This window comes from Rosa chinensis, chromosome 6 (assembly GCF_002994745.2).
Source record: "Rosa chinensis cultivar Old Blush chromosome 6, RchiOBHm-V2, whole genome shotgun sequence".
Taxonomy (NCBI): Eukaryota; Viridiplantae; Streptophyta; class Magnoliopsida; order Rosales; family Rosaceae; genus Rosa; species Rosa chinensis.
In genome coordinates, this window is record NC_037093.1 from 3,318,259 (window position 1) to 3,333,581 (window position 15,323).

At 43.9% G+C, this 15,323-nt stretch overlaps 1 protein-coding gene across 1 annotated transcript; it reads left to right on the top strand.

The window, feature by feature from the left end:
* Positions 1–12,060: 12,060 nt before the first annotated feature.
* On the top strand, positions 12,061–12,892 carry LOC112172966 (basic form of pathogenesis-related protein 1). The gene has a single exon (XM_024310495.2). The coding sequence runs from the start codon at positions 12,126–12,128 to the stop codon at positions 12,639–12,641; it is 516 nt and encodes a 171-aa protein (XP_024166263.1). The 5' UTR covers positions 12,061–12,125; the 3' UTR covers positions 12,642–12,892.
* Positions 12,893–15,323: the final 2,431 nt, after the last annotated feature.

Genomic DNA, 15,323 nt, shown 5'->3' on the forward strand with positions numbered 1-15,323 from the left:
CCTGCTTTTCCAAATCCACCACGCGATCTGGAGAGGGAGAAACTCTCCAAGGCAGCAGCATGAAGCTCCAATTCAGCATCGCGCTCTCGGACCTGCCTCTCCAAATCTTGCAGACACTCTTCGGCCTTAGCCACCCGATCCCTAACTTGCTCCACCAACTTCAGGCCATCCTCCACCCGCTGTAGCTTCCCAGTCAAATGCAGGTTCGCCTCCCTCAGTGGGGCGATAACATCCTTGGCCTCTTGACGACGAGCCTCCTCTATGGCAAGCGCTCGTTCCAGCTCCATCCTCCTCGCAATCCCTTCATCGATTACCCGCCTCATATCCTCGCGCTCCATCCGACCTTGGTCCACCACACTGGGCAACTCGCAAGCCCGCTCCCTCTCGGCTTCTAGCTCTCGTTGCAGCCGAGCTATCTCCAGATCAAAATGAGCCACCAACTCACCCAAGGCGTGGTAATTCAGGTTCGCAGCCTGCATCACACAACATTCTCAACACATTTACATGCACGCAAAAAAAAAAAAAAAAAGAGAAGGGCAAACTCATAACGATACATACCCTTATCAACCTGTCCTGAGCTTCCCGATACCCCAGACGCGAGTCTTCAGCACTCACATGACCGCGATAGCGATGACAGTTTCACAAGTCCGCAACCATGTGAAGGATGGCACCATTGGTAACTCCAATCTCGCCTAGGGTGCGTGCGAGACCCCCGGAAACCTCATCACGAGAACCCCGTGAACCCCCACTTGTAGATCTTGAGCGCGACACATTATCAACCCGAGACCTCTTACTACAGTGAGTGTCAATAGCAACACCAACTGGAGGACTCCCGAGATGAAGCTGTGAGGTCGTCCTCTTCCTTAACTCGGCCCCATCTGTACCAGCACAGGTGTCCACCACTCGGACTCCATCCCCCTCGCCATCTTGGGTCCCCGTCTCGGTAACTTGAGCAACCCTGATTATACCCTCTCCAGACTCAGGTTGTACCTCAAGCACCTCGACTGTCATCCCGGTATCGCCAATAGCTTGGCTGGTCACCTCCGTCTCCCCACTATCCAAGGTGATGACTTCCCGCAAGGCAGGATCGCCAATTTCATCACAAAAAAAGGTTTCCAACAGTTCCAGAACCGCACCCTGCACCAGGCGAGCACGAGCGCTGGTATCACTCTGACGCCGCTCCACCTCCTCCAGCAAATCCTCGAAGGAAATCTCCACCTCCACTATGGACTCCGAGACCTGAGCCACGTCACCAAGACCCTCCCCTCCTGCTGGGACACTGGGGGACCGCCTCGTCACTTCCCGAGTCTCGGGGGACTGACAATTGCCACCACCCACTTGGGGACGCTCAATCGCCTTACCAGCTTGCGTGGGTGGCCCCTGGACATCCCGAGTTGGCTCCCGAGCAACGCCACCCTCATGCCCCTCCGCACCAGCTTCTTTCTCGGCCTGTTGATTAAAATACTCTAGCACGGCATCGGAAAACCTCAGATACATCTCATCGGGCAGCGACATGCTAACCCGATGATCAGTCACACGCACTTTATTCGACAGGTCAACATCCACTCGCCTCGCTGTCTGCGATTCTCGCAAAAATCCCTGAATAATGGTATCTGGATCGACGTCAGCATACAGGGCGTCACTTTTGTTAGGGGCCTCGTTCGACATACCCGCTGCTCAATGTTCTAAAAATCGGCCTAGGCGGCCGCCTAGGCGGCGCCTAGGCGCTAGGCGGCAAGGAACCGCTCCGATTTAGGCCTAGGCGTTTCCCTTAGGCGCTGGGCGCCTAGGCGGCCGCCTAGGCGGGCTAGGCGGTGGTGCTAGGCGGTGCTAGGCGGGGACTAGGCGGTGCTAGGCGGGGACTAGGCGGTTCTAGGCGGTCATAAACCCTAATTTATTCTATATTTTGACTATTTTTATATTTATAATTAATTTTTAGACTTTAAATATTATCATTTATATTATTATATGTCATTAAAATAATTTAAAAATTAAAAAAAAAAAACCGCCTAGTCCCCGCCTAGGCTCCCGCCTAGGCCCCTAGGCGCTAGTCCCTGGGTCACCGCCCGACTAGCGCCTAGCGTTTTTTAGAACCTTGCCGCTGCTAAATAAACACAATGTCAGCAAGGATAACACACAACATACCACACCATACCAAACAAATAGAGAATCCCTCACTCGGAAAACTCCCCAAATCAAATCTCTCATATATCGGGAGCCTACACAGACGATAGAATCCCTTCGCCCCCTTGGGAAACGCACCCATCACCCTCTCCACACGCTTCTGCTCCAGTGTGGTAAACTCCACCTCCTACCTCACAACGATGCACATAAATGCTATTAGTACACACCAAAGACAAGAAAACCCACCTACAAATGCAATCAAGATACTCACAGATGGGTTGGAACCAGCTCGGGGCTCGGTGTACCATATCCTGATTCTGCCACTGGCCACCTACTTAGCACGGTCTCCCCCGCCAGCTGGCGTAGATATTTGATGGCAGGTCTTCTATAACAGTACGACCGCGCCCCCTAAAATTCACACAGCCACTATCGCCGGCTTTGGTCGTGTGCTACATCTTGAACATGGAATTGAACTCGCCGATACTGGGACACAGCAACTTGCTTAGCTTCCACAATAGCAATACTCCCATTATTTGCCTTAGTGCATTGGGCAACAGCTGCCCTACCGCTACATTCAGGCAAGATAGCAGATACTGCAACTCCTTCGGTATCAAAAAGCTCAACCTACACCTGAGCTGATACTCATAAAAGCATGCCCATCCTAACTAAGGGTGACTGAACGTTTCACCATCCCTCAAGGGATGTAACAAAACATTGTCCGGAATTGCCCAAGTGGTCCTCATCTCGGCAATCTGCTCCTCCATCATACTCATACCAGGTTGATCAATGGGCGTAGAGCCAAGAAGCAACCGCCCAAGTGGCGAACGTGAGATCTCCAATACTTCGACACCCTCCACATCAGACACCACGGGTTGCTCCACCCTATTCGGAACTCCGCAAGACGAACCCTCGCCACTTCCTCGGGAACTCCCCGCGATACTCCTGCTGGGAGCTCCCCCACCACCTCTTCGGGAATCACGCTCGCCAGTTCCCTGGGAACCATCTCCACCATAGCTGCGAGAAGCACCTTCTCCCCAACCACGGGACCCACCAACACCACCACGAGAGGAACCCTCTCGCCTACCACGACTACGGTTCTCACGCGCCATACTCCGAGTGACACAAATCCCTGATCAATCGTTTTCTCTCGATATCGCCTTCTTCAAGACTCCCCCGCAAAATTCAAATCCTTAAGCCCTATCCGGAGCAACCAAATGAGACTCAGCGTGACCCACAATCCAACCCCTCCACAATCTCACCGGACCTAAAGCAACCCATAACCCGCCAGTAAATCGCTTTCCCGGAGCACGACCCTCACGAGGTACACACACACCAATAGCCTCAGATAAACCCACAAAAGATCAAGTGAAAACATACCTGTTCACTCCTCCGATTGATATACAGAAACAACGACGACCACTCCACGACCGGTTAAATGCTCTCCACACAGCTACGACCCAAGTCTCACCCAGTTTTTCTTTCAAGCTCCAATACAAATGCAGGAACAGTAACCATCTCTACCTCTCTCCCCTGTCTTTATATAAGGACCTCTAGAACACTGGGACCGTTGGATGTGCAAGGACGACAACCCCAGATCTCACCACGTGTCCGACATCCCCGAGCGTTACAGAGGTCGTACGCCGTCGCCTCAGCTACTCACCACTCTGCCGTTATTACACGTTACGGATCCCAGTACACCGGTCTTCCCGCACACAAAAGCAAATAAGCTCACCACACGTATCACCGGGGCATAGCTTATGCGCTAAAAGACGCATGCAACCCTACCACTGATTCGTGATAACGACACCACCTCGAATGCCAAAACAACTCAGTCACCCCAGCTAAGACTCCTCTTAAGTGGGGACTTGGGGGACTAGGGGGTAATGGTTGTACGGAACCCACGTGGCATAAACTCGCCTTGAACTTCCGATACTTTTACCAGCGACAAACTCCCCACCCAAGAGAACTCTTGACCGGGGACTTGGGAGACTTGTTGGTATACACATACCTCCTAAGCACAAGTATCAGAAGCACAAGACTCGTATCACCTATACACCGGCGAGATAAGCTCCCAGCTGGGGGTTCTGATACCCCTAGGGGCGATATCGGGATACCAAGCGCCCCACAACGAAAGAAACAAAACCAAGCTCCCACAAACCTGCTACATTAAGGTCATCTCCAACAACCTAAAGAGGTAACTGTTTACTATCGCTTTCCATTATCATTATCTTATCCGATACTGACTTAGGCATCGAAGCGTCGAAGGCCGGCACACCCGGTCTTCCCTCTGACCTTCGTTTGTTTTGCAGATAATCGAGACCGATAACGATAGTAGCAGACAGATACAACCCGTGTTCAGTTCGATCATACAGCTCTCGAGACCACTGAAACAGGGTGAACAAGCATATTCATTCCCATTGTCGATTAACATACTTTTACTTAATAAATTTATAATCTAGCGGTCCATATCTTAAATAAGCCTTTAAAGATCATCTCTGTAAAAAATCAATCGAATCAGAAATCTTTTAATTATCTCATTGAATCAAACAAATGGATGGTTCTAACAACACTTACTACTATTATGATGAACTGTCCATGTATTTCATAGAAATGAATGATTAAAAAGTCTTCAATTTGATTGGTTTTTCACAGAGCTAATCTTTGTATTACGTTATATAACATGAATGGTCGGATTAGAAAATTATAAAGTTATTATGCTTTAATCGACAATGGGGGTGAATATGCTCGTTCACCCTAGAGGTGAACCTAAGAATTGTTCTTCTTTTGGTATTAAACAGTTTTTTTTTTTTTTTCATTTCTAGTTTTCTACTAATGTCCTTTCTAATTTAGGAATTAAATATAGATTTTTTTGTTCCTTTTTTCATTGCTACTACTCTACTAGTGTATTTAAGTTTCAATTTATTATAGGAAAAAAATTTGTATGAATGTTTGCCTCAGGCCTCCAAAATGTCAGGATCGGCCCTACTTTTTATATATCTTGCATTATAGTTTTGTTCTTGTAAAATTCACCAAGTAATTTTGAATGCATTTTTTTTTTTTTTTTGCTTCTTCAAAAGCTAGCTTTCATAAAAAAAAAATGAGAGAAGTGTGACGAAATGAGATTTGAAAATGGAAATGAATAACAAAAATTAATGGGTCCTTGACCCAAAGCACCAAAATAAACAAAAATTATCCCACTTACCTCAGCAATAGATTCTTGTTCCCACATACACAATTTAACATCAAATGACCATTTTGCCTGTACTTAATTAAGAAAATACAACATTCCACTCGGATGCAGATCTCTCTCTCTCTCTCTCTCTCTGATCTTTGATCTCCGGAGGCAGAGATGGCGTACATGCCTGAAGACAAGGACGACGCCCTCTCTCAACCTCGCTTCCCGCTTCCCTCCGGGAACATTTGAAGTCATCCACGCTGACAAAACGTAGGTCTTCGGCAGATTCTCTCTCCTCTCTCTGGACTGCCCTTAGCCCTCCTCCGATGAACTCGATCGAGGTCTCTCCGATGCGGCCTTCTCCACTTCTCATTCCGGCAATTGTGATAGCGGTGGGCCAAGTACAAGCTCGAAGTCGTGCAGCTCTGGTACGTAGCAAAAGTCGGTCGCGGGTCTGCAACCGAAAAGAATGGAGGAGGGGTCGTGGTGCCCAAATAATTTTTTATTTTTTTTGTAAAATGGGGGCAGAAAGCCTAGATGGAAAGAAAAAAGAAAAAGTCAAGTTTTATCAGGGTGCAATTGGAATGCCCCGAAAATTCGTTATTAATTTCTCAAAATTTCCTGAAATTAATTACGTGTTCATTAGTAGATTTCGTGGTTCGAGGATAGAGCGAAATTGTTTCAGATGATTAATTTTTTGAAATACACATTTTAGGAGGGTTACGAAGTTTGACTTTTTATACGTTTGAATTCTGCTGAAATTTCCTTCATGAAAGTTGTAGAGCGCGTCAATACAAGTTCGTGGACATGTGGAACGCGAAAATTGGAGTTTGTATGAAGGAGTTATGGCTTTCGGAAAAAGTTTCCATTTTGGTTAAATAGGAAAAATCCGAAAAAAAATATCAGAAAATCCCAGAAACGGAAACTCTTTTTCTCTCTTCTGTCCCGAGCCCGTACGCAGCCTCCACCTGAGCCGGCGTCAGTCTCCCTCGTCCAGCCACCATAGGACGAGATATTTGAGGGTTTTGCTCGCCTTGATCTCATCTACAAGTTTGTTGAAGACATCGAAGAGAGATACGAGCCGTGCACGACGCAGCAAGGCCGGAAAGTTGAGCGACCGAGCTGCAAATCACCTTGGTTGGAGTTGAAGATTCCGGCCACCATAGGTGGAATTTCTTGAGGGGTTTTGTTGCCCAGAGGCTAGGGAAGGATTCTCCCAAGGTAGCTTGCAACAATTTCACTTGTGGAGATCGAATTTGGAATATTTCAAAACCAGGGTTCTTCGGGTTTTAAACCTTGCGAGGTAAAATTTGATCAATTGGCTCATAATTTGACTTTGTTGCAGTTGAGAAAGTTGAAATTGGTGTTGTGAAGAAGATTTTTTTTAGGAAGTTTTGTCAAATTTTGAATTTGGGCGAGCTGCGGCGCCACCACTGTGGTGGTGGTTTTCGGCCACCTGGGGAACAGTTTCTATTCCTCTTTTCAATCTGCACATCGATACGAACGTGTCGATGTATAATGCACAATTTTTGGAAATCGTATGAACAAGTTTTGAATTTTCAAAGTTTTAGGGTTTTTAGTTAAATCGATGTTCGATCCGTGAGGATCCGACCGTTCGATCGACTTGTAGTTCTGATATGTGGATCATAGAACTGTTATGATGACCTTGTGTGGTCATGGATGACGATCCAACTGTTGGATCATCGTTGAAGCGTGTTATTGAATCGGTTTCTAAGTTAAGGTCGTATTTGTTTAGGTGATTGACGGATTTGATTGGTGAAGGATTTGTGAATCGTTATTTTTGAGCTGTTACAAAGATGCAGCTAGATTTAGAGGTGAGCAAATCTCACGTGATTCATTTACGAACCGAGTTACATTATTATTCAGTTTAATTGGTAAATTGTGAAATCGTTTTCGTAAATGAAGATTTGTTTTCAAATGATATGAACTTGATCGACTACGGTTGATAGGACTGCGGTTCACAGGTATAGTAAAATGAGTTTTCAAGTATAAAAATGAATTTCTCCGTTTTTAGTGTGTGTGAACTATAGTTGGTATTAGTAGTCATTTTTGAGTGGACGATTACGTGTGTGTGTGTATTTATGTGAAATATATATCTGGATGGTGTGACATTGTGATATGTAGATTGTTGAATTGAACATTTACTTATGTCGGAAATATATATGTATTTGGTAGAATTGTTGTGATGCAAACAATATTTGTGAGTGAGTTCATATATTGTTTTGGGGTATGACTTTTCGAGAAACAATATGTTGTGGGAAATGGAATTTCTATTGTTTTGAAAAGTGTTTGAAGATGTGAGAGTCACAGGTTGTGCTTTCTCCTTTTGGTGATTTGAGTAACGTTTTGGGTCCAATGTGACTCGTTTCAATGTTTTGATCTAAGGGTCAGGTTGACCTAAGGATCCGGGGTCGCAGGTTGTGACCTCAAGAAATATTTCGTAAGGCTGAACCTCGGCCGAGGTGACAGGTTACGATATATTCAGTTAGAGCTCTAATCTGTCTGACAGCGTGTCCAGGTTGGACCAGATTTTCATATTGATTTGTTAGGTTAACATTTCCTATGATTTTGTCACAGGGTGACTTGTAATTGTCCTTTTGATAAAAGGTGTTGAGTTTTGGAAGGGTTCATTAGTGTGAGTTGTTGATTTCTTTAATTAATTTCCTTTTTCATTTTTGTTGTTTGGTTTCTTTATTTCTCATTCTTTTCAACTTCTATTGTTGAATTTTATGTAATCTCTTAAACTAAGCCATATGCAGGGATTACTACTATTTCTATTTTGGATTGTGTGCTTTTGGGATAATCTCCTGAACAAAACTGTATGCAGGAGTTGCTATAATTTGAATTGTGTGACTTTGGAGATCTCCTGAACTAAATTTTCTATGCAGGGATTACTAATTTTTACCTAGTGTACGTGACTGTATGTTTGGTTGTATTTTGTGGAGTTAAATGTTGTTGCTTTAATTTATCTCACAAGCTGGGAAATTATAAGCATACGTGACGTGAGTCATTTTAATTGAGTTTACTCATACGAGCTTAAAAAGCTTACCGGGTTTGTTGTTTCAACCTAGTGCACTATTCCATGGTGTAGGGTTTATTGTGCAGGTTAGAATATCGATTAATTGTCATCGAAGCTAAGGTGTGCTTTCCATGGTGTGGACGTAGAAGTGTATTGGTTTTAGTCTTCTGCTGTGTAGTGAGTGTGTTGGGGTGCGTTTACTTAATGAATTGTTATTCAGTTTAATTTGTAAACTCTCGACATGTAATATGTGACTCTAAAGAATGAGTCGGTATTGACATTGTGAGCTCAATCTGTTTTGTTTGCTTAATTTAAATGAAAAGTTTTCTAAGTGTTTTCTTATGCTTGTGAAGTTTTCGCCTTTCGGATTTGAATTTATTTATTCAAAATTCAGGGCTTGATAGCAATAGAGGTCTATTAGGGGCAATAAAAGTTTATTTGGGGGCAATAAATCTTTCCGACGACCTCTTTGGGGACCTCCGGCGAGATTTTCAGAAAAGTCCGTTGGGCGGCGTACGGTGACCGGATTCCAATGGTCGATGATCGAAATCCGACGATCGGTTACTAGATTCCGGCGGCAGATGACGGGACTCTGGCGAAGTCTTCTATGGTTTCTCTCTCTCTCTCTCTCTCTCTCTCTCTATGTAATAAAGGGGTAAAGTTAAAATAGTCTAAAAACAAAAACAAAAAACTTAATGGGGTATTAGGGAAGACCTCCTTAGAGTGTTTTGGGTAAGGGATAATTAAAAAAATTTACTAAGGTAAGTGGGAAAAAAATCCCTAGAATATGGCTAAATGGATAAAAAGCCAAAATTAATATTGCATTTCTATTCTATTTTTTTTCTTTTAGGGAAATGGAATCAGATTCCAATATATTACAACGTCACAGTGTCAAGCTAGAGGGTTTCAAGAAACCACTCATAATACAGGTACAAGCACAAAAAAGACTGCACAGAGCAGCCAAAATCTCCTAACCAAACTGCCTAAAGTAGCCAAATTATTACTAGCCAAAACTGGAAAAAAAATTAGAAAAAAAAATGCAACAAGTAAATTCACCCAACACCTATCCAACCCTAAATCAAAGCAACTGACATAACAAGCATTGACGCCTAAGACCTTCATGGTGTACCTCGCCGCTCATTAAATCAGCACATAGCAACGATCAATGGTAGAATAGGAGATGAGCCGAGCCAAGCTCAATTATTGAAAGCAAAGCGAAAAACCTACCACTCTCCCGAAATCCTAAACAGGCCTGATCCAAATAAAAAAAGGGAAAAAGAGAATGGGCTTGCCTAGCCAGACCACTAGGAGCAGCCGGGGCAGGCAGAGGCCCATCTCTTACCCCACTCCTTCCCAGACCCGCCTGCATCAGGCTTCGAGAGAGCAGGCGCCAATCACCAATCTGGCGGCCGGCCGTGGACCTCCACCCTGGCCATGGTCAAGTTTGGACCCCGACCTGTACTCCGACCTTGATCAAAAGACCCCTACTCAGACAACACACAGGCCGCCGCCTCCTTATCGCTGACACCACACAAAAGCACAGAGCCCTGACGCAACCCCCGCAGCCGAGAAGCCCCTGGTCTGCACCCTCGATCAACTGCCATAGCCAAAACTGCCGCCGATCAGAGCCCATGCCGTCTCAAGCTTTCTTGTCGAAACACTGATCTGGAAACAACTCCACCGACGAAACCAGAGGACTGCAACGCCGCTCCTTGCCCTAGTCGTCGTTGTCTCATCGCCGCCTGGTCTGGGGACCATGAGATCGCCGCCGCCTGCAATCGAAACCCTAGGTTTCGCAAGCGAGGTCGCTCCGAAATCCCCGGAGGCCTCCTTCTGTTTTTGTTTGTATTTCTATTCTATTAAGATTTGGAGAGAGATAAAAATAAACTTTTCTTAATACTTTGTTGTCTATAACAATAATTTTATATGAGGACACATAGATCATTTAATAATGAAAAAATAAGAGAGATCTAGTAAGCAGATTAAAAAATCTTCATAGAAACTCTCTTTAAAAAAAAAGTTAAACAACTATTAAAATGATTATATGAACATTGTAAAGTGAAAAAAATGATAACAGATATCGCTTTCGGTCAGCTCTTTTCAACTCCATAATTGATCATTATAAAAATGTAGGAGAAATCCAGGTCTGGTTGCACAAAATTGGCCGTGAATCACGTCCCAAATTTGCTCTCTTGCAAAGCAAGCATGTGATTTTGAATTACTACCAATCCAAAATCTGTCTCTTTGTTTGAAATAAGCTCCATACAATGCACATTGGCTACTAATTTTGTTACTTAATTTGTCTGAATCTCTTCTCCTATTTCCCATATCTTAATTACTATTATTCTTATAGCTATTGAAAATGATGGAAATTTGTGTCTTCATGAAATATATATGGATGTACCACAACCCACATTCTGAATCTTTTAAATAATTATGCATTTATGCTGGAGTTACTCTTAATGATTTTTTTTTGTTTTGTTTTTAATTTGTTTTTGGTATTTCCCTATGCGACTAGCCGACTAGGTTTAGACGAGCTCTTTTTAAATTCTTAATTAAAAGATCTCCAAGATGGGCCAAAACCTCAAAGATATATAATGGCTCTAGACCATGTATGTTTAAAGGGAAAATTTAAAATAAAGGGGCCACTTTTGAATGATTGTCAATTTGAGAGACTTGCTTTAGTCCTGAAATCGATATATGGGAGATGAAAATACCTATAACTAAAATTATAATTCACTTTCAGCCAAAAAAAAAATTATAATTCACTTCTTAAAGATTAAAATTGAATGTTTTTATACATGGATGTTCATTTCCAAGAAAAACACCATGTCCAATGTAATGTAACATCCATGCTTTAGTGTAAGTTTATTTTTGTTTTCTACCAACAAGGTTCCAAAGATGAGCTACATATATAAAGAACAAATAAGCTCACCGATGATCACATATAATTCCAGACCTTTAAAATGTAGTGCCAAACAAATTTGTCTTCGACATGGTCAATTGAGTCACTCATTTAACCGGGTTAAGTTACTACAAGCATTTGATGTTGCTTAAATGCATGATTTATTCGGTGGTGGATAGTGACATGAATCCACATGACTTTGTACTATTAGTGGCGTGACTTGTTAGGATCCTTCACTTGGATTTCTTCACACTTCTCTTTGAATCTTTGGCATACTTTTCGTTTGCAAAATTACAAAAGTAATGTTAGGGACGGCCGTGAATATAGTCTATTACACTCGTATTGGGACCTAATATTATCTTAATCTTTAGTTCTTTAACTATGCTACATTATCACTGGACTTGAAAATCCTAAGCTTTAGAAAGAAAGAACAAATGACATGGGCTTATGGAGCAGAAAAATGTGGCAACCATACTCTGCACTAGTACCTTCCAAACCAACAAAGAAACGGATCTGAACAATCAGGACCGGAGATTTTGAACACAGAACTTCTTTGCAACCCGGACATTTCCAAACCAGTAAGGATTACGACTAGATCCCAAAAACTAGAATTTGGAGGTAAGTTGTAAGTTGACACACATCTTATCATGAAATGTCTGGCATTTTCTCCAAATGGACACAAAAGTCCAACAATCCCCTTACATTATGCATGTTATTGCTTCCATTTCATTCCCACTATATTGGTTTTAAAATCATTTTAACACCATCTTAACTAACAACTGCTCCAAGCTTCTCCTTATAAATACCAACTTCCCCATGTTCCATTTCCATCAAGCACTACCTCCCAAACCGTCTATCTGGCTCTTGCAGAAAGACAAAGCATGGGGCTGATCACAAAACTTTTAGTAGCCACATGCTCCCTAGCTTTCATCCTAGCATCTCATGCTGCCCTAGCTCGTAAGGTCGGCAAGGGGATCCCCTACGACCCTAGTGGTCACCAAGGCTTTGTTGACGAGCACAATGCTGCTAGAGCGGCGGTTGGTGTTGGTCCAATCACTTGGAACTACACCGTAGCTGCCTACGCTCAACACTACGCCAACACTCGAATCCAAGGCTGCGACATGGTGCATTCCGAAGGGCCTTACGGAGAGAACTTGGCCGAGGGCTACGGTGAGATGACTGGCGCTCAAGCAGTGAAGTTTTGGGTGACTGAGAAGCCCAACTACGACTACACCTCCAACAAGTGTGTTGGGGATGAATGCGGGCATTATACTCAGGTGGTTTGGCGCAATTCGGTTCATCTGGGATGTGCAAGAGCCAAGTGCACCAATGGGTGGGTGTTTGTGATCTGCAGCTATGATCCTCCTGGGAACTATGAGGATGAACGTCCCTACTAGACAGTGATCATCGATAATAATGGTGTGGAGTATAATTCAGTAGTGGTACCTCCGTGATTTGTGCTTGGATCCAAACAGATAGCGGTTGGAGAGTTAAAGCATATGTACTCAATATCAAAGAGGGAATTTCACGTGATGGTGGGTCTCATCTTTTTATAGAAGATAATGCCGTGAACTATTATCTGTAGCATTACTATATGGTGGTTAATTTGAGGAGAGTGAAATCTACGCTCATCTTTTTATAAACTAAATTTCCTTATCTCATTAGTTAAGTTGAAATTCCTAAATGACCCTCATTTTCTATCTGACTGACATGTTTTCTTTTTTTGGTCGGTAAAATGAAATTTCATTAAGTGAAAAAAATTACATTAAAACGCCTAGTAAAAAGAGATCAATTGTGACCTGTTTATATACTTATTAGGTTGACCTGAAGAAGTACATAACCCAATCTCAATTAATCTTAATTTAGTAGGCATTATAAAATAAATGATACAAAACCTAATAAAAAGGCCCAAAAGAAAATGAAGTACACAAAAGTCAGAGTCCAACAAACCCAAAAAACAGTTGGAGGCCCAACTGAAATAAAAAAATATATAAAAAAAAAAAAAAACTAATTCTAAACTTCTCATCGTCTTCCACTTTTTGGGCTGCGAGTCTTTTTATTTTCTTCTTCTTCTTTTGCTTCTGCGGGTTTTTCTGGACGAGGTTCAGTCGGCCGGTTCAGTAATTTTTAGGCCGGCTTTCTGGATTTGGCTTCCGGTTCCTGAATGGTGGCATTGAGGGGCTGATTCTGGCAAATTTTGGTAGCAATTGAAAGTTCGAATGGTGGTGAACCGGTGGAATATTTGTTGCGGATGGTTTAGAGCTTCTAGTGTCTAGTTCGGTAAGTTTCTGGCTGGTTCTAGATTCCTGGGGTCGAGGGCTTCAAGTTGTGTGGCGGAGGCAGAAAATGTATCAAGGTTTTGTATTCGGATTTAGGGTTTTGGCTATTAGGTTTTAGGGTTAGGATGTCGTGCTGATAACATGTTTTAGGAAAACCGAAATTGGAAGAGAATTGAGTCGTACTTTCATTGATAATAGGGGCACATTTATATAGAGGGGCATATTTATAGAGAGGATTACAAGACATAGAATTAGAGTTGTACAAGGAAAGATACAATTAATTGGATATCTATGAATATCTCCGATAATATCTCTAATTCTAAACCCTATTACAATTGGGTCAAGTAACCTAGAGTTTGGGCCAGACACATATTCTGGATTTATTTGAACAATTTCATAGTTTTTTTAATATATAAATGTTAAATTGGTAACAAATTTCAGTTTTGGAGAGTAAACTCTCTTCTCTTAATAATTGTGTGTGTATGTGTGTTAATGCTCAAGTCCGGCGGTAGCCGATTCTTCGTTTAACGCGAGTCCGATGGGCTGACCACTACTCCGAGGATTAGATGACTTCCGCTTGCTGCAACACGAGAGACAGGGCGTCAAAGGGAGACCGCGTTGGGCGGTCTTCGCTTCTCCGATGCCTAAGTCAGTCACTGTATATGGGCAGCATAGCAATAAATGAGTAGTAAATGCGTAATTAATTAGGTGAGAGGAGAGAACCTTTTATAGGTGAGGAGAAGGTTGATCTTCTTCTTGTTTCCGATGTGGGATTGATGTGCTTCGATTCCCAGCGTCTGGAGCTTCTGATGTTATCTTGACGCGGCGCGTGGCGGCGAGTTAGCGGTGATCTGGGGGCGATCCAGGGCTCGAGCGGTAGCCCGCCTGGCCGTGCCTTCGCAGGTCACCCCTTTAGTGGGAGTCGGTACCTCTAGCGGTACAATGAGCGTGGCTCATTATAGCTAATTATGCTCGTTCTGGCACATGTAGGTACAAGTCCCCCAAGTCCCCAGTCAAGGAGGGCAATCTTGGTTGGGGAGTTGATCGGCGGTGTGAAGCGTTACTTCCGCTAGACTTGCAACAGCATAATTAGCGTCAGTGCGTTGTCAACCATGGATTTACTGAGCAAACGCTTTATACCCTTTCGGGTGGCCCCCTGCTAGGCCCGCCAGGGAGTCCCCCACTCCCTAGCCAAGACGGACCTCCGGATGGTCGGTAAATTTTTTGTTGAGGGGAAGCTACGCAGAGCAGAGGGTGTTGGGTAGCGAGCCCAATCTTAGTACCCGAGTGACGGGGGTCAACGTACCTGATCAGGGTCGTCGTAGACTATTGACCAGTCCCCGTGTCCCATAGGGACGATCTGACCCTAACGCCGCGTGGCGGTCGTTGTCAGAGTGAGGCGTAGCCTCGGGATTCGCCGCTGGCGGATACCCCCCGCTGGATGTAGCAGGAAATAGGGTCGCGTAGACGTGTTTGGTGGTAGTTATTGAGCGAAGTTGCACTCAGCAACGCACGGGGTTTGCAAGATGGAGGGGGCTCTGCCGGCAGTGTCGCGTGTAGCTGGGGCTGCCTCTTGCAAGTTGATGAGTGGAAGTTCTGCTAGCGGGGATTCGGTCATAGGAGACTTCGACACTCAGGTGACAAGCGAGAAGTTCCACTGGCGGGGTTTCGCTCAGCGGACTGCGAAACTTGGAAAGTGACAAGTGAGAAGTTCCGCTAGCGGGATTTCGCTCAGCGAACTTCGACACTTGGAAAGTGACAAGTGAGAAGTTCCGCTAGCAGGGTTTCGCTCAGCGGACT